Source organism: Tachyglossus aculeatus, chromosome 9, assembly GCF_015852505.1.
Source record: "Tachyglossus aculeatus isolate mTacAcu1 chromosome 9, mTacAcu1.pri, whole genome shotgun sequence".
NCBI lineage: Eukaryota > Metazoa > Chordata > Mammalia > Monotremata > Tachyglossidae > Tachyglossus > Tachyglossus aculeatus.
This window is the reverse complement of record NC_052074.1, coordinates 36,800,791-36,824,876: the sequence shown is the minus strand read 5'-3', so window position 1 is coordinate 36,824,876 and position 24,086 is coordinate 36,800,791. Positions and strand designations below refer to the sequence as shown.

The following is a 24,086-nucleotide window of genomic DNA, read 5'->3' as shown; positions in this document are numbered from 1 at the left end:
ATCTAAAATGAGTTGGTGGAGACTCCCATATCCCTGCCCTGGGCAAACAGATCTCCGGTTATCCGGAATGTTTCAGTCCCTGCCAGGTGACAGGTTAGCAAATGTGGCCCCAGCTGCCTTGGCTGGCCTCCAGACCCACCCAAAATGGTTCTCCTTCTTCCAGTTGAGAGGGAAGGAAGGAGGGTGGGATGGAAGGAAAAGAGAGGAAGGGAAGAAATGAAGGAGTACCCCACCCGACCCGTGGCGACAGGATCCAAAGCATTGGCGTGCTTCCGAATTTGTCCAGGGGCTGGGGCTGGAAATCAGGGCTGCTGGCCCAGCTAGAGGGTTTAGTCCGTGAGGAATCCAGGTTTCACTCGTGCGGATGCTCTTCCAGCTGCGTGGACCCTGCCAGCCAGGTTTGGCCGGGTCCACTTGGCTCCCTGAGCCGTGCCTGGAAGGGAGGGAGGGAGGGAACCAAAGTACGTGCTGCAGTTACACTGTGGGTTTTAGTGGCAGGTTTTAGATCTGTTGTAGCAAGGCATTCATCATGCTTGGTATTGCAGACTGACAAGTGATGATAAGGAAGCGAAAGGCATTTCAAAAGCCTGGTGGCAGAACCCTGGCAGTTTAGCATCCTGTTCTGCAAGAATGGCATTCTCTTAGACACTTCTCCTGATGCAATAACTAGATTATTTTTTTTTTGCCTCGAATTAGCTAGCTCTAAAATACTGATACCACTGTGTTCTAAGATTGCCAAAAAAGATGATTGTACATTCATTCCTGAAAGGGAGGTGCTTGGCGGGGTAGGAAAAGCCAGACTCTTTTGGTATTTGAGACCCTAATCAATGTTTTTTTCAAAATGTGAATTATGACCCCAGGTGAATCTCAAAATGTGTGTTTAAATTGAAATGAGAATAATTGAAAAATTAACTTCAGGAATAATTTGGATTTTCCTGAGCTTCAGCCCCTTCTCCATTCTTAGCAATGACTTCTTTCGTCCAAAATCAGTGTATTTTTTGCATAAATCAAACAGGAGTTTAGGAGTTCCTTTTGTAATTAAGTTCCTCTGCTACTGAAATAGATGTATTTTAAATGAGGACATTTGGGGACAGGCAGATATAACTATGCAAGTATGTTGCGGTGATGGCAAGGAAAGACCTTTCTATCTTCACATACCTCAATGAGTAATATTTTCCGCTTTCAGGTACCCGCTCTCATTTTACCACACTTTTAAAAGTTTTTCCTTATGTTGTGTGCAAATAATAATAATAATAATACTGGCACTTGGTCAAATCTGAACAGTTTAGATGTTGCTTTGAGGCCTGGGGAAGGATTAGCCTCCTTCTAAAAAGCTTCCAGTAGGGAAACTATAAGTCTCCATTCCTTGAAAGGAAGGAATTGATCTAGGAAGTTTCCTTTGGGATCCCAGCAACCTTTCCTGGGTAATTGGGGTGGCTGGGAAGAGCTGCCCCCGCTGATGCCCAGGGCACTCGTGCCTCTTGCCCTGCTGCCTACTCTGCTTTCTGAGACCTAACTGCAAGTGGGGAGTGAGCGGAGCAGAGTGGAGGAGAGCAGATCTCCCAACCGCCATCCCTACTGCCCAGCTTTCAAATGCGACCCATCCCCCCATTTCCTCTGTGGATTTTGAGAGGGGAAGTGGGCGAGAACATTGAACAGTCAAATGAACAACCCTTTTGATTGTCGGCATAAAACCTGTTCTCAAAATCAAAATCCATCTCCCTTCTAGTCAGGCTTCTAATATCTAGTCAATTTCAAATTAATGACTCCATCTCTGGGAAACCTGTTCTCAAAATCAAAATCCATCTCCCTTCTAGTCAGGCTTCTAATATCTAGTCAATTTCAAATTAATGACTCCATCTCTGGGATCTCACATATTTTTGGGGGGGAGCGCAAGCTAGCCTCTTTGATGGTTGGTCATCATTCCAGTCAGTGGTTAACACTAAGTGGTTGGAAATATCTGAAATGAGATTTTAAATAGAAAGGAGAGGCAGTACCCTGAGCGAAAGCCAGACTGCCCTCTGGAAGATGGAAACGAGTGGGGGAAGTCAACACAAACCTCCGTTTAACCGTTCGTCACTGCTTACGGTCGATGTCCCTTGGGAGGTGGAGGATGAGAGGGAGAGAGAGATCTAGAGAACGGCAGGGACTAAAGCTTTGGAAATGAGTTCAGTAATGAAGGGCTAAGGCCATTGGGATTGGTTAGGTTAGAGAAGAGAAATCTCAGGGATGACCTAATAACAGGCTTCAAGCGCAAAATGGACCATGACACCAGACTGACTCACAGCTGGGCTCCAGTGCCCCTAAGGAGAAAAACTGAAGAGATGGGTTTGATGTTGCACCAAGCCTGGTGAGCATCCACCGTCCCCCTACCATCCCCCAACTACAGCTGTGATGTACGACTGCCTCGTTTGAGTGTTTGAGGCAGAGCGAGTCATTGCCTGACAAGAAGTGTATAACTGCCCCACCCCCCAAAAAAGAGACATGAAGGGTAACTTTTTTCATCCACACCGAAGAGAGAGAAATTGGAAGAAATTGGAAACACCAAGAATGCGGTTAGAAGACGAAAAAGACTTAGGGTAGGGGCTTTTAAAAACACTTTCGATTCAACCCACTCAGCTTCTTTGTATGGAACAATAAGAATAATTTGAAATTTCCAGTAAGAAACAGTCACAGAAAGGACTGCATTTACCAGCACTCTCTGCCTTTAATGTGCAGGTGCAATTTTAATAGAAGATATACATCCTCCAGTTTAAGCGTGTCTCATTTCTGGTTAGTAATTCATGGAAACGTTATCAGCAGCCGAGCTTTTCATTGAGAATAGCAAGATCCAAGTGGTTTCTTTGTAACTGAGAAATAGCCAAGCTTGTGTGCAAGAGAGACCCATGGCCTATGATGACCCAGAAACCAAGCGTTGTTTGCTTTGGGGAGAAAGCGATCCTTGAGCAGAGCTGTCACGCCCAGGTCCCTTGCTGCCCTACTCCCTTTATTGTACACATTTCCTTTTCTCTCTCCCTGGCATAGGCGCTTCAGTGTTTTATTGAAACTTCCTGGAACTTCTTTTTGGGCTCCCAAATAGCACAGGCAATTCTTCCATTTCAGTGCACTATCATTATGGGTTTGGGGTAGAATGCTGTTAGGGAATTAGGGACCATTCTTCCGACAACACATGTCTGCCTTGATCCAGTGCGGTACAGGGTCGGAAGAAGTGGTTTTACGCTTCACCTTGGGCGGGGCATGAATTTTAATGCCAGATTTTCAGGAATGCAGTTCTCACATTAAAAGAGATCTGACTGAATATGTTGCAAGAGCTTCAAAAGGTGGCCGAGAAGTGTAGTGTTTTGTGAGCCTTGCTGGCGTGAGAGGTACCTAACTTAGAGGTCCACTCTTCTGGCTCTCCCCATTGGAGTGTAAATCCCAGAGGAGGACAAGGGACTGCGTATCCTGCTTCTATTGTACTCTCCCAAGTACGCACTTTGATGCTTTGCATTCAGTACACCCTCAATAACTACCCTAGATCAGTAGCATTGTTCCCCGGGGATGCCGCCTCCAGAGTTTCTTCCTGTCTTCCATGGCTTAAAGTTCAACCGGAATTGGTGTCCTGGGAGCTATCAGGACCGATGCCAGCATGCTGCAGGATTCTCTCTGGCACCTCGAAGGGAAACGGGACCCAGGCCCCAGTGCTTCTGCCAGACTCCTCTGATAACTGGGTCATTGTCTCCAAGGCCCAAGCCTAGAAAGGTGGCCATGGGGCTTCTGGGGGCCCTCATCCTAGATGTGGCATCCCCACTCTTTCAGAGGCCTGGAGTTTGGGATAGAAGAACACTGTTAGGGAATTGGGGACCGTTCTTCCAACAGCATATGTCTGCCAGGATGCAGCACGGTGGAGTGTCAGAAGAAACAGTTTGGCACTTCATCTTAGGAGACTGCTGTCCAAAGTCTGCAGTACCGAACAGGGCCGTGAGTGAGGTTGATGGAACCACCAGATGTAAAATGTTAGTTCTTTCATGAGGCAGTGAGGGACAGTGTGCCTTTGGTTTTCTTAGCCTTCGGTTTTTCTGCATGTTATTTTTGTAGGTTGACGTATTTGCATTTATACAATCGAAATATGGAAAGTTTGCATTAAAATATTGTTTTGTGGGGATTTTTAATAATTTCATGAGCAAGAATACTAATAAATATTTCAGGATACTTATGTAGCTCAAGATTTCAAAGCACCTCCTAATCAATAATTCAGTCTTCCCAAATGCCTAATGAGGTGAGGAGAGTTTATTATACTCCATCTCTTCCTCCCACCTCCTGTCAACACTTCTCCGCATCTTTGTGTGTTTGCAGGTGGGCGGGAAGGTAATTATCCATTGCTGTCCGTACTACAATTCCACTTTCCCTAAACTTGAAAAATGAATTTTTAGGTGGATGCACCATTTTGATACACCCACAGTTTTTCTCTCCAGAAATTTTCCTCTTCTGGCACCTACAAGGTCTTGCCACATTGCCTAGGGATTTCTAGGGGTGCGTTGATCAGCTCAAAGGAAAAAAGGAAAATACAAAACTGTTACTTGGTGAAGAAATAGTATCAACATCTGTTGGGGACCATTTGAGATTAAATGTAGCGTATTTAATTTGGGGAGTGGAGCCAGAGAACAAGCAAGGGGAAGTGGGAGATAGCCAACCCCAAGAGAGACTGACACAGAGTGGTGATTGATGTGGGGAGAGGGAAGGCCGCCATGGGGAGGGATGTTGACCTGAGTGGCTGGAGGAGGGGCAGGAAAGGGATGGGCCTTGGAGTGTGAGGGGGGAACTTCCTGGGAGGCAAGAAGCTGGAAGGCTTCAGGAAAAAATTGGTGATGGTCAGCTACCTCAAATCTCCAATGGTCCATTTGTGGGAGCCATATAGAGAGCAATTGGTGGTGTTTCATGGGAAAGCATTTCAGAAGAAGGCAGTAACCAGAGCAGCCTCAGGGCCCCAAAGTATACTTGTCTCTGAGCTCGGGACAGGGTTACTGGTATTCCTGCTTACAGCTGCTGATCAGCAGCAGCAGCAGCAGCTCAAAAAAAGCTAGCGTCACACCAGAAGGCAGAACATGTGTCCTAAATAATTAAGGGTAGACCTAGAGAGGCAGTGATTTAACCACCCTGCCGTTCTGTTATACCTTTGAGTATTGAACTTCTGAAACTTCAGTATTTTCAAAGCAATTCCTGCTGCGGGTTGGTAATTGGATTATTTTCAAGCACATCAGATACGGAAAATCATTCTGGCCACGAGAGCCAGATGATCACGGGGGCGCGTGTGTGTGTGTGCATACGCGCGCGCGCTAGCAGTGTATGTTGAATTCTGACCTAATTTTAAAGTAGTGAAAAGAAGCACCATGTCCTTAATACACCTGCAATGTTTCTGTTTTTATTCAGGGAAGCAGTGTTTTTTAGTCCTACGTCAGCAGCAGTTTAATGTCCAGGCTCTTGTGGCTGTGGGAGACCATGCAAGCAAGCAGATGGTAAAATTTGCTGCCAAGTAAGTAAGCAATTATATCCTGTTGTCAAAGTAAACAATGGTGGGAACCAGGACTCCCAGGGGTTGGGACCATTTTCACACATTAACATCAATGCTTCGTTTGTTTTAAAATGTACGTATTTAAATTGTCAGTGCACTACTGCACTGAATACATTAAACTTACAAAAGATAAAATAGAGCACAGGCTTGAAATTCGTTTGGAATTGCTGAAGCAGCACTCTCTCTCCATAGACAACACACATTTACTTTCAACCAGTGGAACAAAAAGCCTGGCAGGCCTAACATAGCAGGACGCTCTCTTTATGTGTGTTTGTGCAGGCTTCGTTTTTCCCTTAAGGATGAGATTTATAGTAAGGCACCAGAGTTTTTAACCATTTGAAAACGAACAATAGAAAATCAGTATGGAAGAATGCAACCAAATGGCTTTGAATATGAGCAAGAGGAAAGTAAAAACAAGTGCTGAAGTTTTTAAGTAAGTCACCATCACTCTTTGATAGGATTTACATTTTCTTTTGCGGATTCACAGGAGAATTGGAAAGGTGCCTGGAGACAGGCCAAAAGCCAGTGCAGTTACCTGTCCTGAGAAGGAGGCTGAGCTTGAAAGCTATGGACCTGAGTAGCCCTGGCTCCCTTACCCCAAAATCCTACCAAAATCCAGTTAGAGCACCTGTGGGAAAATAAGTTCCTAGGTCCCAACCAACGTGGCTTCAAAAAGAGCAAGTCCTATCGCTGGTCTTGTATGGGTGGTGACCAGTCCCTTATGTCAGAGCACTGGCCAGGAAGTTGAGAGGAGCCGAGGGGGCGAGCAAATTCTGGGCCAAGTGCTAAACTCAGCCCCAATTAGGGAAAGCGAGGTTTAGACCACCCAGTTTGAGAGCAGCGGTTCCTCAAGGGGCCGAGTCACCTGTGGCCCAGTCGGGGAGGCCACAAGGAGGGGCAGCAGGAAGAGTTCAGAAAGCAAATCACAAGTCTTAGAGACCGATGTTTTGGAATATAGGATCAGAAGGGACATCTGTAAACCGAAAACACGGTCAGAAGAAACAGAATGAAGCTAATGAAGGAAAGGTGCAGAGAAGTCCAGAGAACACAAGATAGGTGTTAAGCTCCTCAGTAAGGCCATCGCTGGGTCAGACTAGTGTTCTACCCGCCCCAGTGTTCTGCCTCTGCCCGTGACACCAGGATGCCAGGGGGGAATTGTGGGCTGGTTGCTTCCTGTGCACTGATCACTGTACTGAGTATCTGAGTGAGTAAAGAAGAGGTAAAGGACATGGTCCCTGTCCCCCAAGGAGCTTCCAGTCATACACAGGACTGATCTGGGGCAGGATTGCAGTTAGCTTAATGTTAACGCTGTGGAGGTTGCCCTCCTGGATCTCATTCATTCTCCAACTGAGGCGGGCATCATCCAACGTTCTTAACCCTCTGTGCACCTCCCAACCGGGAAATGATCCAAACCCCATTTGCCTTTGGTCTGCCTAACTTCCTGTGGTAATGAATTCCATATGCTTACCACGCAGCCTTTGAAGAAGTATTTCCTTTTGTATTCTGCGAACCTCCCACCCTCCAGCTTCAGTGGATGCCCCCTGTGTTGGTATTGTGGGGTATGGGTAGCAACGATTCTATGTCTACCCTGTCCACACCCTTCATGATTTCGTAGACTTGAGTCATGTCCCCTGTCAGCCTTTGTCTTTCCATACTGAAGGATCCTAACTCTTTTCATCTGTGCTCTTGTGGAGGCTTCTCCATCTCCCTGATCATCTGGTTGCTCTTTTCAGAACTTCCCCAGCCCGACTTCCCTTCTTCAAAGGCTGTGACTGAGACTTCATGCAGGGTTCCATGGGCAGGTGGGCCGTGGCTTATGTGACTGTCACCTATAGTTATCAAGCAGTGCAATGCAGCCTGCTCCCTGTTTTCTGAGAACACAAGGACTGCATTGCCTTGTTGCAGAGCCCTACATTAAGGAAATGTTAATCACAGTACATACTCGCTGAGATGCCATGCACTTGGGCACCACCGTTTCTTCAGGTGCCGCATTGTGCTGTATCCAGGCAGGCTTGTATTGTCAGATGAATGCTCCCCGATTCTGCTGAGAAGCAGCCTGCCCTATTGGACAGAACACGGGCTTGGCAGTCAGGGAACCTGGGGTCTGATCCTGGCTCTGCCACTTGTCTGCTATAGTGACCGTGGGCAAGTCAGTTCACTTCTCTGTGCCTCAGTTACCCCATCTATAAAATGGGGATTAAGATTGTGAACACTTTGTGGGACAAGGGCTCTGTCCAACCTGATTATCTGGTATGTACCTCAGCACTTAGTGCAATCCCTGGCACATAATAAGTGATTAACAAATATGATTTTAAAAGAAGAGTTCTAGGCAAAAAGCGGAGTGAAAATATGCATTATAGCAGATTAGAGGGTATGGGGCACTTGGAAACATTCAACAGAATAGAAAATTATCTCTGCCAAACAGGAATTTACTGTTCAGTAGGGAAGAAAGAGGATACAAACAGCCAGACACGTCGTAAGTATAAGAATAAGATCTTGGATATAGCAGTTTAGTTTCCTAGTGGTTTTTTTTTTAGGTATTCAGATTCTGTTTCATATCTTTTGTGTCTCGTGTCTTTGATTCCTATGGTTTTGATCTAAAGATCAAAACAGACGGTATCCTTTATAGCTGTGTCCCTACTCTTTTACCTATTGCAGTATTCGGGGGTTTGCGTCTGCTCGTCTCCCCCATTAGATTGTCCACTCCTCGAGGGTCAGGGACCGTGTCATTGGCTCTGCCCTTTGTTCCCAAGCACTCAGTGCAATTGCTCTGCTCAGTGATGTTGTGAAGGATGAAGACAGTGACTAAAACAAACTGGGGAAATGCTTCTGCAAAAACAGGATGAAAGTCAATAGGGGCAAGTGTAAGGTAGTGCACGTGGGGAGGAAAAACAAATGGCACAATCCAGCTTGAGGAAAGACTGGCTAGAAAAGACCACAAACCAAATGAGTCAGCAGCACAGTGTGCTGGAACTGAAAAGACCAGCTTGGAACCGGATGAATCAACAGGAGTGTGACTAGTAAGAGTCAGGAAATAATCCCTCCACTCTACTCGGAGTTAGCCAGCTTGTTATCAGAGTAGTAGGTCCAGTTTTGGTCCCTTCAATTTATTGAGGGTTTGGAGGCACCAGACAAGGATCTGGGTAAGTGTGACCAAAATAATTAAAGATCCGGAAAACAGTTCCTTGGAGGTATTGGGGTGGTTCTGCATGGAGAAGAGAAGCGGCTTCTTAAGCATCCAAGCTGTTTATCTGGGGCTTTCTGGTCGGCCCACGGAGGGCTCAAGAGGGGAAATAGGCTCTAGTGAAAACCAGGGCTGCTTCGTGAAGGACCTCTTGATCATCGGGGGGGCTAAAACCTTGTAGTTGGGTCCCAGCAGAAACCCAGCTACCTCAGTCATTTGGCCACGGAGGCAGACCTGGCCACTTCAGCTCTGGGATCCTAAGTTGGGGACAAGCCAGCTCTCCTCATTTATGTCAGAAAGCACCCCAAGATCGTAGCAGAGGACTGGTCCTTGTGAGTAATGAGTCATCATGTTGGAATTGTAAATACCTGTGGAGCTGTGAAGCAGTCATCCCAATCTGCCCCACACCGGGCAAACCCTTCCCAGGCCTGAGCCTAGTCCTGGTTGCCATGGCTAAGGAGAAATTGGAAGAACTCAGAGACTGTTCCAAGGGTCGCTGCAAAGGCGTTTCATAGCAGGCAACTGTGAGGTAGAGCCTTAGTGGGAAAGCCTGAAGAAAGGAAGGTTGTGGGCAATTCAGTAAGTCTTCAAGGAAGCTTGACAAGTTGTTCTCATTTTTCGAGGCTAGCACGTGTGGAAATGGGCAGAACTACAGCATACAGAATTAAACCCGGTGTAAGGAAAGCTTTCCTGTCCATGAGTGTTGTGTAAAAAAATCTTGGTGTTATCCGTGATTCCTCCCTCTCTTTCAGACCCCACTTTCAGTCTGTCACTAAATCCTGGCTGTTCATTCTTAGCAACATTTCCAGAATATGACCCTCCCTTTCCATCCAAACTGCCAACAGGCTGGTCCAGGCACTTGTATCCAAACTTGAGTACTACATCAGCCTCTTCGCTGTCCTCCCTGCCTTCAGTCTCTCCCCTCTCCAGTCCATACTTTGCTCTGCTGCCCAGATCATTTTTCCCAAACGTCATTCTGCACACATCCCCCCACCCTTCAAAAACCTCCACTGGCTGCCCATTCTTCTCCACATCAGTCAATCAGTGGTATTTATTGAGCCCTTGCTGTGTGCAAAGTACTGTACTAAACACTTGGAAGAGTAATAATAATAATAATGATGGCATTTGTTAAGCGCTTACTATGTGCAAAGCACTGTTCTAAGTGCTGGGGGGATACAAGGTGATCAGATTGTCCCACGTGGGGCTCACAGTCTTAATCCCCATTTTACAGAGGAGGTAACTGAGGCTCAGAGAAGTTAAGTGACTTGCCCAAGGTCACACGGCAGACATGTGGCGGAGCTGGGATTTGAACCCATGACCTTTGATTCCAAAGCCCGTGCTCTTTCCACTGAGCCACGCTGCTTCTCTAAGTGTACAGTACAACAGAATTGGTAGTCACATTCCCTGCCCATAAGGAGCTTTCGGTCTGGAGTGGGAGACAGACCTTAATATAAATAGCTTATGGATGTATATATAAGTGCTGTGAGGATGAGGGTGGGGTGAATATCAAGTGCCCAAAGGGTACAGATTCAAGTGCATTGGTGATACAGAAGGGAGAGGAAGTCGGAGAAAGGAGGGCTTAGTAGGGGAAGGCAATGTGATTTTAATAAAGCTTTGAAGGTGGGGAAAGTGGCGGTTTGAAATATATGGAGGGGGAGGGAGTTCCATGTTAGAGGGAGGATGTGGGCGAGGGGTCCATGGTGAGATAGATGAGATCGAGGTCCAGTGAGTAGGTTGGCGTTAAGAGGAGCGAAGGATGTGGGCTGGGCTGCAGTCAGAAAGCCGTGAGTTAAGGTAGGGAGCAAGCTGATAGAGTGCTTTAAAGCCAATACTACCGAGCTTCTAAGTGATGTGGAGATGGATGGGCAATCACTGGGGATTTTTGAGGAGTGGGAAGATGTGAACCGAACTTTTTTTTACAAAAATGACCTGGCCAGCAGAGTGTAGTATGGACTGGAGTGGGGAGAGACAGGAGGCAGGGAGGTCAGCGAGAAGACTGATGCAGTAATCGAGGTGGGCTAGGATTGAAGCAGCATGGCCCGGTGGAAAGAGCGCCAGCCTGGGAGTCAGAGGACCTGGGTTCTGACTCCAGCTCCACCACTTGTCTGCTGTGTGACCTTGGGCTAGTCAATTAACTTCCTTGTGTCTCAGTTACCTCATCAGTAAAATGAGAATTAACACTGTGAGCCCCATGTGGGACATGGACTGTGTCAAACCTGCTTATCTAGTACCTACCCCAGCACTTAGAACAATGCCTAGCATATAGTAAGTGCTTAACAAATATTATGAAAAAAATGCTTGGATCACTGTAATAGCAGTTTGGATGGAGCTTATTGTGGGCAGGGAGTGTGTCCCGTTTATTGTTGGGTTGTGCTCTGCCAAACACTTAGGTAGGTGCTTTGCATGCAGTAAGCACTCAATAAATACAATTTAGTGAATGAGAGGAAAGGGTAGATTTTAGTGATTTTGTGAAGGCAGAACCGACAGGATTTGGTGACATTGAATATGTGGGTTGAATGAGGTGAGTCAAGGTTACAGGTTTTTGAGACAGGGAGGATAGTGGTGTTGTCTACAGTGATGGGAAAGACACAGGGAGGACGGGGTTTGGGTGGGAAGATGAGGGATTCTGGTTCTGTTTCAGGCAGAAACTTCTGACAGTTGGCTTCAAGGCACTCTCTCAACTCTCTCCCACCTACTACTCCTCCTCTCCCACTATACTACAGGTTGCATGCTTCTTCTAAAGCCAGTCTACTCACTGGACCTGGTTCTCACTCCCACCCCCGACCTCTTCTCGTTCCCACCCTCCCTTCTACCTCAGACAGTCAGTCAGCGGTATTTAGTGAGCGCTTACTATGTGTGGAGCACTGTACTAAGCTCTTGGGAGAATAAAATACAACAGAATTAGCAGCCCCATTCCCTGCCCAAACCAGCTTATAGTCTAGAGTGGGAGGCAGACATTAATATGAATAAATCATTTGTAATATATACTTTGGGGCAAATATCAAATGTCCAAAGGTCACAGATCCAAGTGCATAGATGATGCAGAAGGAAGAACAAGCTGGAGAAAAGAGGGCTTAATTGGGGAAGGCGTCTTGAAGAAGATGTGACCTTAATATTGCTTTGAAGGTGGAGAGAGTGGTGGTCTCGTGTATTCATTCATTCAATCGTATTTATTGAGCGCTTACTGTGTGCAGAGCACTGTACTAAGTGCTTCGGAAGTACAAGTTGGCAACATATAGAGACGGTCCCTACCCAACGGTGGGCTCACAATCTAGAACGGGGATATGGAGGGGACGTGAGTTCCCGAGTATTGGGAGGGTGTTGGGAAGTGGTCGGTGGCGAGACAGACAAGAAAGGGGCACAGTAAGTGAGCTCTCGAGGAGCGGAGTGTGTGGGCTGGGCTGTAGTAGGTGATCAGTGAGGTGAAGTAGATTGAGGCAAGCTAACTGAATGCTTTAAAGGCAACAGTAAGGATGGACAGCCATTGGAGATTCTTGAAGAGTGGGGAAACATGGGCTGAATGTTTTTGCTGATAAATGGCCTGTGTGGCAGAGTGAAGTGGGGGCCTGGAGTGGGGAGAGACAGGAGGCAGGGAGGTCAGCAAGGAGGTTGATATAGTCAGGGTAGGATAAGTGCTTGGATCAGCATGATAGCAGTTTGGATGGAGAGGAAAGGGTGGATTTTAGCAATGTTGTGAAAGTTGAACCACAGGATTTGGTGACAGATTGAATATGTGGGTGGAATGAGAGCTGAGACAAGGACAATGCCAAGTTTATGGGGTTGTGAGGATGGGTAGTGGTGTTGTCTACATTGATGGGAAAGACACTGGAAGGGCAGGGTTTGGGTAGGAAGAATAAGGAGTTCAGTTTTGGAACTTCTCTCTTCACATCAGCACACTGCTGTTCTTCCTGTCTTCAAAGTCCTTTTAAAATCCCAAGTCTAGGAGATTTTCTCAAATCAATCTAGCCCCTGGTGGGCAGGGAACTTGTCTACCAATTCTGTTGTATTATACTTCCCTAAGTGCGTAATATAGTGCTCTGTACACGGTAAGCCCTCAATAAATACCATTGATTGATTAATTCTTTCCTCCCTCTCCAAACTCCCACCTCAGGACCTCCTTGTCACCTAGGCCCTTTGTTACATTTATGATCATGTATACTCTACTACTTCTTTTTGCAGTTTATTTTATTGACTTGTAAGCTTCTTGAGGGCAGGAATTGTGTTTACAAACTCTCTTGTGCTTTCCCAAGGACTTAGTACAATTCAGTAAGTTTTACTGATCGGTTGATTCAGAATGAGAGTAGACCGGGGATCTCCTCAGTAAGTCTTGGTACAAGTTGAGTAGTTCCTCTTCTGTCTAGCCTGGGCATGCAGGGTCTTCCCTGCGTGGCCAGGGCAGACTAGCTTGCGATCCTTTGGAGTCCTCAGGGTCTGTCCTGCAGCACTTCCAACTTATTTGGCATTGGTTTTCCAGCCAATAATTTTGAGACCATAGAATGACCAGCTGGAAGTGCAGCCAGCCAAGAGGGGAGAAAGGTGGTTTCCTTTTGGGTGGTTGTGAAGTTACAGAGGAAGCTTATGACTGTTGGCTCTCAACTGAATGGAAGTGTTTTCTCCAGTGGACTCATTGGGTGGCCATCAGGCTACAGTTTTCTGGGGACTGGTCTGCAAGCCCCAGGAATGAGCAGACTAGTGTAGATGCTTGTTCTTGCTGGAAGAGTCTGATTCACGTAGGGACTAGTAATGGGGATAAGATTTGAACTTATGCTTTAATGGAGCAGAGTAGCGTGATCCTGTTTGCAATTCTGCCTTCTCATTGCAGCAGGGAAACCGCCACTGAGATCACTGTATTTGAGAAACTGGCTACATTTTAGAAGTACCCTCAGAGGCCAAGCTGCAGTCCCCGGTTCTAGCCTGTTTTCCCTAGGGTTTGAGGCGTTCGCCAGCCCTGGGCAAAGAGCAAGGCTTTCAGCTAAGCTGTCTCGCTTTCTGACACCACTCCTCATTGACGAATGAACACTGATTCATTCCCCTAGACTGAGAGCTCATTATGGACTGGGAACACATCTGCTAATTCTGTTGCATTGTATTCTCCCAAACACTTAGTACAGTGCTTTGTGCATAGTAAGTGCTCAACAAATACCATTGATTGATTCACTGGGAAAGTTCTGTTGTGTTCCAGGTGTAAAATAAAGTTTTCAGAGCTTATGAGTCGTGGTCATTTCCCCTAACTGCATAATCTGTTGCCAATTTGTACTTCCCAAGCGGTTAGTACAGTGCTCTGCACATAGTAAGCGCTCAGTAAATACAATTGATGATGATGATAATCTGTGGGGGCAGTGTACCTCAACAGGAGCGGTTTCCAACATTTGGAGGCCTGATCCTGTGGTAAAGCAAATATCTAAGATACAAGATTTTTGTAAAAGTAGCAGTAGCAGTGAACAGGAGGAGTTCCTCTTTTGCATTAAATGAAAAATGAGAACTTTCATAACCTGTTGTGGTCTAACTGTATTGGCATTCTGTTGCACTCTACTGTAAATATGTCAACTTGCCCGGAAATGGTTCTGGGAGTCTTAACCCCGAGAGAGATAATCTAGGTATCCCATCTTTCAGATAAGTGACTCCAAAACATGAAAAATATTAATGATACAGAACAGTAGTTCACGAGGACATGAGAGTTAGCTTCATTAATTAGACCCCTCTAGAGTTGAAGAATTGTTCGTGTTTTTCCCCCAGCCTGAAGGAAGGCATTCCATTCAGCAGGGAGAGGGTGCCTTTTTTTTTTTGGAGGTGGGGGTTGATCTCCTTCTTTGATGTTCCCTGTTTCTTTCGTAGGGAAGGAAAAGAGGTTGGTGGGGAGGAGGTTTTCCTGTCACCATCAGGGTATTTCCTGAACGCCCACTGAGTATATATATTAATAAGAAGTAGTATTTATTGAGTGTCCGCTGGATACATCATGCTTTTCTGTCTCCTGGGAAAGTACAAAACAGGCCAGTATGACATGTTCTCTGCCCACAAGGGGTTACCCTCTGGCAGATATGCTGAGCAATGTACTGAGCACTTGGGTTAGTACCACAGTGGCAAAAGACACTGTTCCTGCCCTCATTGAGGCAGGTTGAAATTCAGGGCGTGAGGGGTGGTGCGTGGCAGTGCAGTCTTCCCATCTGGGTGACTGTATTTGGTGCCTATAGCTGCCTATTGCTGTGCTGAAGAATCACTGTACCCCTTGAATAGAAGAAGAATGGGCCTATTTCCTGATCGGCCTCTTAGAGAGGAGACTAGGAGTGAGGTCTTGAGCACTGCACGAAGTGATTAGGCAAGTGTGGTTGGGTCCCTGCTCCCAAGGAGCATACACTCCAATGAGGGAAACTGACAGACACCGGCCATTCACCAGCACTACTCCTGCCATAGCACAGGTAATAATAATAATAATGGTGGTATTTGTGAAGCACTTACTATGGGCCAAGCACTGTTCTAAGTGCTGGAGTAGATACAAGGTAATCAGGTAGTCCCATATGGGGCTGACAGTCTTAATCCCCATTTTACAGATGAGGTAACTGAGGCACAGAGAATTTAAGTGACTTGCCCAAAGTCACACAGCTGACAAGTGGTGGAGCCGGGATTAGAACCCATGACCTCTGACTGCCATGCCCGTGCTCTTTCCACTAAGCCATGCTGCTTCTCATTGGAAGGATCAATAGAGGTACAAGTGTTAATCCAAGTCAGATGTGCCCAAAAGGGCAAAGAGTGGCTGATGGAAGGCAGAGCTCCCCAGCCCACCTTTCTAAGTCTAGTGCTCAAGACCAAGGCTCCGGGCTGGGTGAAAACTCCCTGCCCTGACAATGGATGTCATTTATGTTGATGGGGCATAAGTGTCCCTAAGCACGTGGCCAGCTCCCTTGGTCAGTTGAGAGTGGTTCGATCTTTCCTTGAGTCATTCGTTCTCAGAGTCCCAGCCCCTCCATTTGCCACCCCCCCGCCCCCACCCCGGACTTCGGATTTCCCCGGGCGGACGAACCTGTTTGGAGATGTGCACCTGTTGCCACAACAGTTCCCCTCCCTAAGCTTCTCAATGTAGAACCATTGCTGGCCCCTCTGCTGTGCTTGGTGGACTCTGCCAGTTGGGGAGAAAGGCTGGATGATGAAAATAGCCCCTGGATTTGAAGTTTCCAATCAATCAATCCCGGCCTGCAGTTACACCTTGTACAGCAACTTGGCTCAGCATCGTTCGGTCAATTTAGCAATCAGTTTTCTTTCAGCAAATGTAATGCCAGGCAGAGAAGAGACTGTTAGCACCAAAAAAGGCAAATTGTGTAGTCAGTGCTTTAGTAACTATTATCAAGAGGGTCTGGGAAGCTAAGGATAAGTTAAACCCTAAACTTTATCCTCCTCTTCCTTCATCCCAGCCTTTTATCAGCACCACTGACAATTAACACTTGACAGATGTGGGTTTCACTTCTCCCTTCATCCTCTCTCTCCGTTTCTCTCTCCCCTCCCCCATAGTAGATGTAAAGGGACAGAGAAATGGCTCAACGAGTAGTTGGTGGAAAGCACAACAGGGCTCTCTGCCCACCCGGATGACTGCATTTGGTGCCCATAGATCCCTGGTGGGCCGAAGAATCGTTATGCTCCTTAACTGGAAAAAGTTAAGCCTTTCTCCCTCCCCAGAGCACCCAAACTACTTGGAGAGAGGTCACTCTTAATGCGGCAAGTATTGATCGGTCATTGGTCTTGATTGAACATCCATCGTGTGCAGTCTGCTGTACTCAGTGTCTGCTTTGTGAAGAGCACGTTTACTCACTTTTAGGAATGATTTCAAACGTGGGTATTTTGGGATTTTGCTTGCAGAATGAGATGGCTGATCTTACCTTCTAAACCCTATGTCCGCCCTAAGTCCTCCATGTCTCCCAGCTTTCTCATCTGTATTGGCACCTCCACCACTCCAGGCCGTGGAAGCACCCAACCTTGCTCTCTTCTTGGACTCCTCACTGTCTTTCTGCTCTCACACCCAATCTACTTCGAAATCTTGCCAACGCTTCCTCCAAAACATTTTGTGGCTCTGCCCCGTCCTCTCCATTCATTCACCTTTCCTGGGTCAAGCACTAGTCGGATTATGATTAGGTTATTTTATCATCTTCCTTCTTGGTCTCCCTGCCTTCAGCCTCTCCCTTGCCTCAGTCCTTGCCTAGGTTGCTGCCCAGATCATCTTCCTGAAGAGTTGCTCAATACACATCTCCCCCCATCCAGTGAATATCGATTTCCCTCTGCATCCAGCCAAAGCCCAGAACTCCTGGTTTTGAGGCACTCCCTCATTTTCCAGCTCTTAGCATTTCACACAGAGGCCCATTATGCCCTCCCCTGTCCACTTTGTCATGGTGTTCCTCCCAAGCCTGGAACCCATTCCCCTAAAATCTGCCATTTCTTAGCCCTCTCCACCTTCAAAGCCTTTCTAAAATCCTGCCTCCTCCAACAAATCATTCTTTACCTTTTCGTATATATGTGTGTTTGAACATTCAATTTATTCTGAATTCATTGTTTGTAAATATTTTTATTTGCTCTCCTGGCCCCCCTTTTGAGATTAAGCTCTTTGAGGGGCAAGTAATGTGTCTTGTTCGGCTTCTGTTATACTGTCCCAAGTGCTTAGCATATTGCACTGTGCTCAGGTGCTCAGTGAATACCATTACTACTGCTACTACATGTATTGAGCCATTGTGGGAGTCTTGACTAAAGAGAGAATTAAATAGATCCATTGCAGGGGGATGGTGCAGGAGGCCAGTTCTGTCTTGAATATTGAATCAGACTAGCCAAATTGATTTCCTTCTGATCTTAAGAAAAATCCTTTGTGGGCAGGGATCGTGCCTTCAAACTGTAATGTGCTGTATTTTCCCAAGTGCTTAGTACTGTGCTCTGCACACAGTAAGCGCTCAGTAAATGTGAGCGCTTTTACATGTCCTAGACTGAACTCCTTGTCTTCCCTCCCAAACCCTGCCCTCTCCCTGACTTTCCCATCACTGTTGACGGGATTACCATCCTTCCCGTCTCACAAGCCCGCAACCTTGGTGTCATCCTCGACTCGGCTCTCTCGTTCACCTCTCACATCCAAGCCGTCACCAAAACCTGCCGGTCTCACCTCCGCAGCATTGCCAAGAGCCGCCCTTTCCTCTCCATCCAAACCGCTACCCTGCTCGTTCAAGCTCTCATCCTATCCCGTCTGGATTACTGTATCAGCCTCCTCTCCAATCTCCCATCCTCCTGTCTCTCCCGTCTTCAATCCATACTTCACGCCGCTGCCCGGATTGTCTTTGTCCAGAAACGCTCTGGGCATGTTACTCCCCTCCTCAAAAATCTCCAGTGGCTACCAATCAACCTACGCATCAGGCAGAAACTCCTCACCTCGGCTTCAAGGCTGTCCATCACCTCACCCCCTCCTACCTCACCTCCCTTCTGTCCTTCTCCAGCCCAGCCCGCACCCTCCACTCCTCTGCCACTAATCTCCTCACCGTGCCTCATTCTCGCCTGTCCCGCCGTCGACCCCCGGCCCACGTCATCCCCCTGGCCTGGAATGCCCTCCCTCTGCACATCTGCCAAGCTAGCTCTCTTCCTCCCTTCAAGGCCCTACTGAGAGGTCTCCTCCTCCAGGAGGCCTTCCCAGACTGAACCCCCTCCTTCCTCTCCCCTTTCCCCCTTCCATCCCCCCGCCTTACCTCCTTCCCCTCCCCACAGCACCTGTATATATGTATGTATGTTTGTATGTATTTATTACTCTATTTGTACATATTTATTCTATTTTATTTTGTTAATATGTTTGGTTTTGTTCTCTGTCTCCCCCTTTTAGACTGTGAGCCCACTGTTGGGTAGGGACTGTCTCTATATGTTGCCAATTTGTACTTCCCAAGCACTTAGTACAGTGCTCTGCACATAGTAAGCGCTCAATAAATACGACTGATGATGATGATGATGGACCCCTAGTCAGAAGGTCTGTTTGTTCTGTTCCACTGGCCCAGAGCATACATGTCCAGTGTAATGTCGCATTACATTAGGTCAGAGAAATAGAGTGTCTCTGCCATCCAAGCCTCTGGTGGTACTTGGAGCACATGTGGGAGCAAGAGGCTAACAGATACCGTTGGCATGAAAGGCTAAGCCCAGCACCTCCCAATTATGGACCTATCTTTCTTCCAAGGAGCCCCTCTAATGCAGGGAAGATTGGAGTCAACAGAAGGGGGAGTGTGGGTGTTTGGGATCTTAGCCTGGCTCCTCCGGGGCGGGGGCACTGTTGCCTTTGCCGCTTCTCATTCTAAGGGTCCGACCATAGGCCATTTTACGGCCCGTGGTCGATCAATCAGTGGTATTTCTTGAGCCCTCACTGTGTGCAGAGAACTGTACTAAGCGCTTTGGAGAGTACACTTCAACAGAGTTGGTAGGCGGGAGCCCTGAAGGGCTGGCAGCAGCAGCTTCTGGGAAGGTGGGTGGGGAGCCGATGTCGATGGGGTGTGGAACGAGCTGCAGCCCCAGCTTCCCTGAGAGGCCTCCCCGGGATAACGCCCATGACAGATAGTTCAGACTTGCCACCACCTCTCCCCGGGGAGTCAGCATTTTCCATTGGTTTTCTTGAGATGGCCCTTTTCCTAGCCTCTTTCCGTCTCCCCTCGCGTTCCTGCATCCCTAAGAGGGGAACAAGCATTATTTTAACCAGCCTTTTCTTGGGTGGGAAAGCAACCAATGCAAGAGCAAGAGTACCCCATCAGCTTTTTGGTCCAGTATGCTGTTCGCTCACCAGCTGTAGTCAACCCTGTACAGCACTGTCCTAAGCGCTTGAAGAGTACAGCCCAACAATTAGCAGACAACCTCCTTGCCCGTAACGAGTTTACCTTTGAAGCGGGAGACTAATCTCGGCACTGCTGAATTTGGAGGCGGGACGCTGCCTCCTTTTCCATATTTGGGAGCAGAGTCAATTTGGCTGTTGGAAAACGGGTGTATGGATGTTCCTTTTATGGTGACTGCTTTTTAAAAATGCCCTGGGAAGTCTCAAGTGAATATAATGATGGCATGAATTTCTTATACATGATGAACGTTCTTTTCAATGCTCCAAATTCTTTGAACGGCAGAGTGGCCTTCACTGACTGACGAGGTGTGGGACTCTGCGGTTACTGCTTTGCTTTGTGAGAAGGCAGCAGTGGTCGTCATCTTCTCCTCAAGCAGTGACATCACCAGGCCTGTGATCAGCCCTGTTGGGGATGAAAATTGTAAACTTAAAAGCCAATTAATATGTTTTTGTGTGTTTTCATTGTGATTTTCAATCATCAAAGCCCTTAGTAAAATTATTTAGTAGGCTTCAATAGTTATTTCTGTCAACAGTTTGCTGCTTTATGGTTCCAGATGTAATTTTCACTCAGTAATGACGCAAGCTTGATCCCATCAGGGTGCCAGGTGCCTGTGCCCTGATGTCCCCCTCGTCAAGAGTCCCGGGTGAAAAGGGAAGTCAGAGAATCAAATCCCTGCTGGTCTGTAGCTAGGAAAAATTAATTAAACGGTTCCTGGTGGTGAAAATAGTATTTCACACTGGTGGCCAACTGGGTCCTGGGAAGTGATAAGCTCTGATTTATAGTGTCTTTTGACAAATGTACCCCACTCCCATCCCAGTGATAAACGGACCTAGAGTTATTGTTTGAGCTTTTGGTGGAGCTTCCTCCACCCTGAAGTCAATCAGTCAAGGGTATTTCTTGAGCGCTTACTCTGTGGAGCCCTAGGGCAAGTCTTGGTCCTGCTGGCTGCCTTGTCGAAGGTGGGCCTCTCAGCCCTCGCTCTGCAGGGATTTGGTTATCACTGGCCCTCTGCTTTGGGATGAAAACTTAGAATCACTCTATTTGGAAAGGTATCAGTCGGCTTAGGGGCCCGATTGGCTGACCCCCTTGCCCAGCCAGTGGGTGTAGAAAATGGATGCAGTCGCGGTGGCTTTGTCTGGAAGGTGGCTGGGCCCGGGCCTGAGAGATTGCCTTTCTAATCCCCATCAAAACTAAACTCAGCCCTGTGGTTTCCTACAACTCGGTCTGTAAGCCCCCCCAGAGCCGCTCGATCCCAGGCCCCCCCAAAACATTTCTGAGCGACCGGGCAGGCCGGCTGGCAACATGTTATGCCCCAATGTAACATGTTCCCAACCGGAGGGGCGGGGGCCTGCTTGTCCCTTTGTTCCCCGTCTGTCTGCCCGCGGCCGCACAGCCAGCTGGCCTTGCCCTTTGATTCCCTCAGGTCCGGCCCCAGGTGGACTGAAGAAAACCTCTATTACTCTTGACCTATTAAAAGGATTAAGTTGGGTATTTCCAGCTGGGATTTCTGATTCCTCTAAAAGATGTGGTGATAGGTCACTTGACTTAATATCTTAAGTAAACCACTTTTCAAGCACATGCTCACTAGGAGTGACCTGACGCCCCCACCCCCTGGATCCACATTGCCAAGCTGCCTTTCTAACCATCCTGGAGCTAAGGAAGCAGAGGCCTGTTAGAGAATTTCTGCCCAGTCCTTGAAAGGTTTTCAATCAAGCCACCTTGCTTTTATCTGAATGGCTGAATGGCCAAGTCAGATGGCCTCACTGACGCGCTCTCTTTCAAAGACAAAATATTAATCAAAAAGGCAGGCTTAATAAGGGGCACCGTATTAAGGCCCACCCCTGGCCCCACATATGTGGAAAAGTACAATTTCCCTGATATAGGTGTGAATACCAATTAAGCGCCTGAATGACCATAGCCATGCGTTCCCTTCCATCCCTACAGTCTATAGGGACCCAGAACTGTCTGCCTGAAGTGACTTCAGGACCTGTGACGGGGCCTAGAGCAGCCTGGATGGGAGCGGGCATTGGTCCGACCACAAAGGCGTCACTGAAGGTGTTCTCCTAGCCCGAGTGACATTTCTCTTGTTCTGCTCTTACTCGGAGTTCAAACCGCAGACCTCCTTCCCCCAACTTTCCTCCTGCAAAACTACTTGTTTTTTTGTGTTGTGGGTGCCAGCCATCACTACTTTGCATGGGGTTTCGGTTACTTGTGTGTATTGCATTGCTAATTTTAAAAAGAACTGGCTATAAACTCGGTACCCTGCGTCCTCTAAAAGACAGTTGTACCGTGAGATAATTGTCTTAAAAACTTGAAATTCTTTCCTCTGGTTTCCATTAGGTCAGTTTCTTTGGAACTGGCAACTAGGTCACCTTTGTTTTTGTTATCATTTGTGCATTTTGTTTGTTTCATTTAGCTGATACCTCTCATCTGTTTTCCTGCCATTAGTCATTCCAGTAGGTGATCGAATTGTGGAGTCCTTATAGCTGGGGAGGCACACACATGTTCCTCATTCCAAAATAAATCGGGGGCGGGGGTGGGGTGTGTGTGTGTGTGTGTGTTCGTTTGTTTCCTTCCCATGGTTTCTAGGTCTTTACCCAATAATTAGCTCTTCTCCTAGTAGGTTGTTGATGTTAATTTTCAAATTATGTTGTGTTTGGAAAAGATCAAAAGATCGGTTACAGGAGAAGAGCGCCTACTGGCTTCATCAAAATGTAGCTCTTTTCTGATCTTCTTCCCTTACATTGACTCCAGCGCATAGCACAGTGGTGCATTAGGCCCTAGAAAGCTCTTAATAAGCATCATCATTATTGTTTTCTTCAAACTTCATTGGTCCATCTGTAACTAATGATAATTTACATTGAGTGACTATTATTATGGCCCACCACCACGACATTGGATTTTTCAACATTGGCTGCCCTTGCTGACTTCTATTGATCTCGTGGTCAGCTGTGGTCATCCCCGCCCCAAGTCATTTTCTCTTGTGCATATGCCTGAGCAGTCTCATCCTGTCCCATGTTTTGTCTCAAACCCCTCCCTGGCTCCGGCCTCGCTTGGAAATTGCCCTGTGTTTGCAAGAGCACTTTCCCAGTTTCCCGAGGTCACTTTCAGCTTCATTCTCCCAGGCCTAGAACAGTGACAGCAGGAACAGTGACAGTTCACATAGAGCAACAACATGTCCTAGTGGATAGAACCCAGGCCTGGGAGTGAGAAGGACCTGGGTTCTAATCCCAGCTCCACCACTTGAATGCTGTATGACTTTGGGCAAGCTGCTTCACTTCTCTGGGCCTCAGTTACCTCACCTGTAAATTGGGGACTAAGACTCTGAGCCCCAGGTGAGACGTGGTGTCTGTGTCCAACCCAATTTGTTTGCATCCATCGCAGTGGTTAGGACAGTGCCTGGCACTTAACAAATACCACTATTATTATTATTATCATCAGAGAATCAATCTGGCTTAGTGGAAAGAACACGGGCTTGGGAGTCAGAGGGTGTGGGTTCTAAACCCAGCTCCGCCATCTGTCTGCTGTATATGACTTCTGTGCCTCAGTTACCTCATCAGTAAAATGGGGAGTACAACTGTGAGCCCCACATGGGACAACCTGATTACCCTGTACTTACCCAAGAATAGTGCTCTGCACATAGTAAGTGCTCAATAAATATGATTGAATGAGCAAATACCATAATAATAATATATTATTATTATTTTCATTATTATTGGCTTCTGCCCATGGGACTCTAGCAGAGAGGGAGAGAATGGTAGTTCCTGTGGCCGGCGCGGCCCCAGTTGCAGGCCTGTTGGACACTGCCTGCAGGCAAAGTTATTGCCCATAGTGCAGCAGCAGAAGTCACCACTAAGCTAAACTGTGCCAGCCCCTCCAAGGATTTTGGAATATGTTGGAGCAAAGGTGTCCAATCAGATTGGGTACAGCTGTGAGTTATATGTAAGTGAGGTGGCTTGAAACCTGGATCACTCCTGTGTTAGGTCTCCTGACATTCTCTGCCACTTTAAAGACTGTGTCCCATATTTGACCCTGGGAGTTATGCAGGCAGTGTCGTGCATCCTAGACTGAGCCTCCTCCTTCCTGTCCCTCTCTTCCCCCTCCCCCCAACCTTACCTCCTTCCTCTCCCCACAGCACCTGTTTATATGTATATATGTTTATACGTATTTATTACTCTATTTATTTATTTTATTTGTACATATTTATTCTATTTTATTTTGTTAGTATGTTTTGTTTTGTTGTCTGTCTCCCCCTTCTAGACTGTGAGCCTGCTGTTGGGTAGGGACCATCTCTGTATGTTGCCAACTTATACTTCCCAAGCGCTTAGTACAGTGCTCTGCACACAGTAAGCACTCAATAAATACAGTTGAATGAATGAATGAATGAATGAATGCAGCTGCTGCAGGGGCAGAGGCAGAGCCAGTCCTGGAGGGGCCAGTCAGGGTGCAGCTAGAGGTTTGGAAGGGGGCTTTAGCCCAAACCCCGGGCCAGACTGGAAGCATCCATAAAGGCAACCATCCTCGAATG

The 24,086-nt window shown here is 47.2% G+C and overlaps 1 protein-coding gene across 1 annotated transcript in view; it reads left to right on the top strand.

Annotated features, from left to right (window-relative positions):
* DARS1 (aspartyl-tRNA synthetase 1) overlaps positions 1-24,086 on the top strand; it is a 63,194-nt gene that overhangs the window by 12,078 nt on the left and 27,030 nt on the right. The window contains exon 4 of the mRNA XM_038751504.1: positions 5,410-5,512. Within this exon, the coding sequence (XP_038607432.1) occupies positions 5,410-5,512 (103 nt within the window). The remainder of the gene's footprint in view (positions 1-5,409; positions 5,513-24,086) is intronic.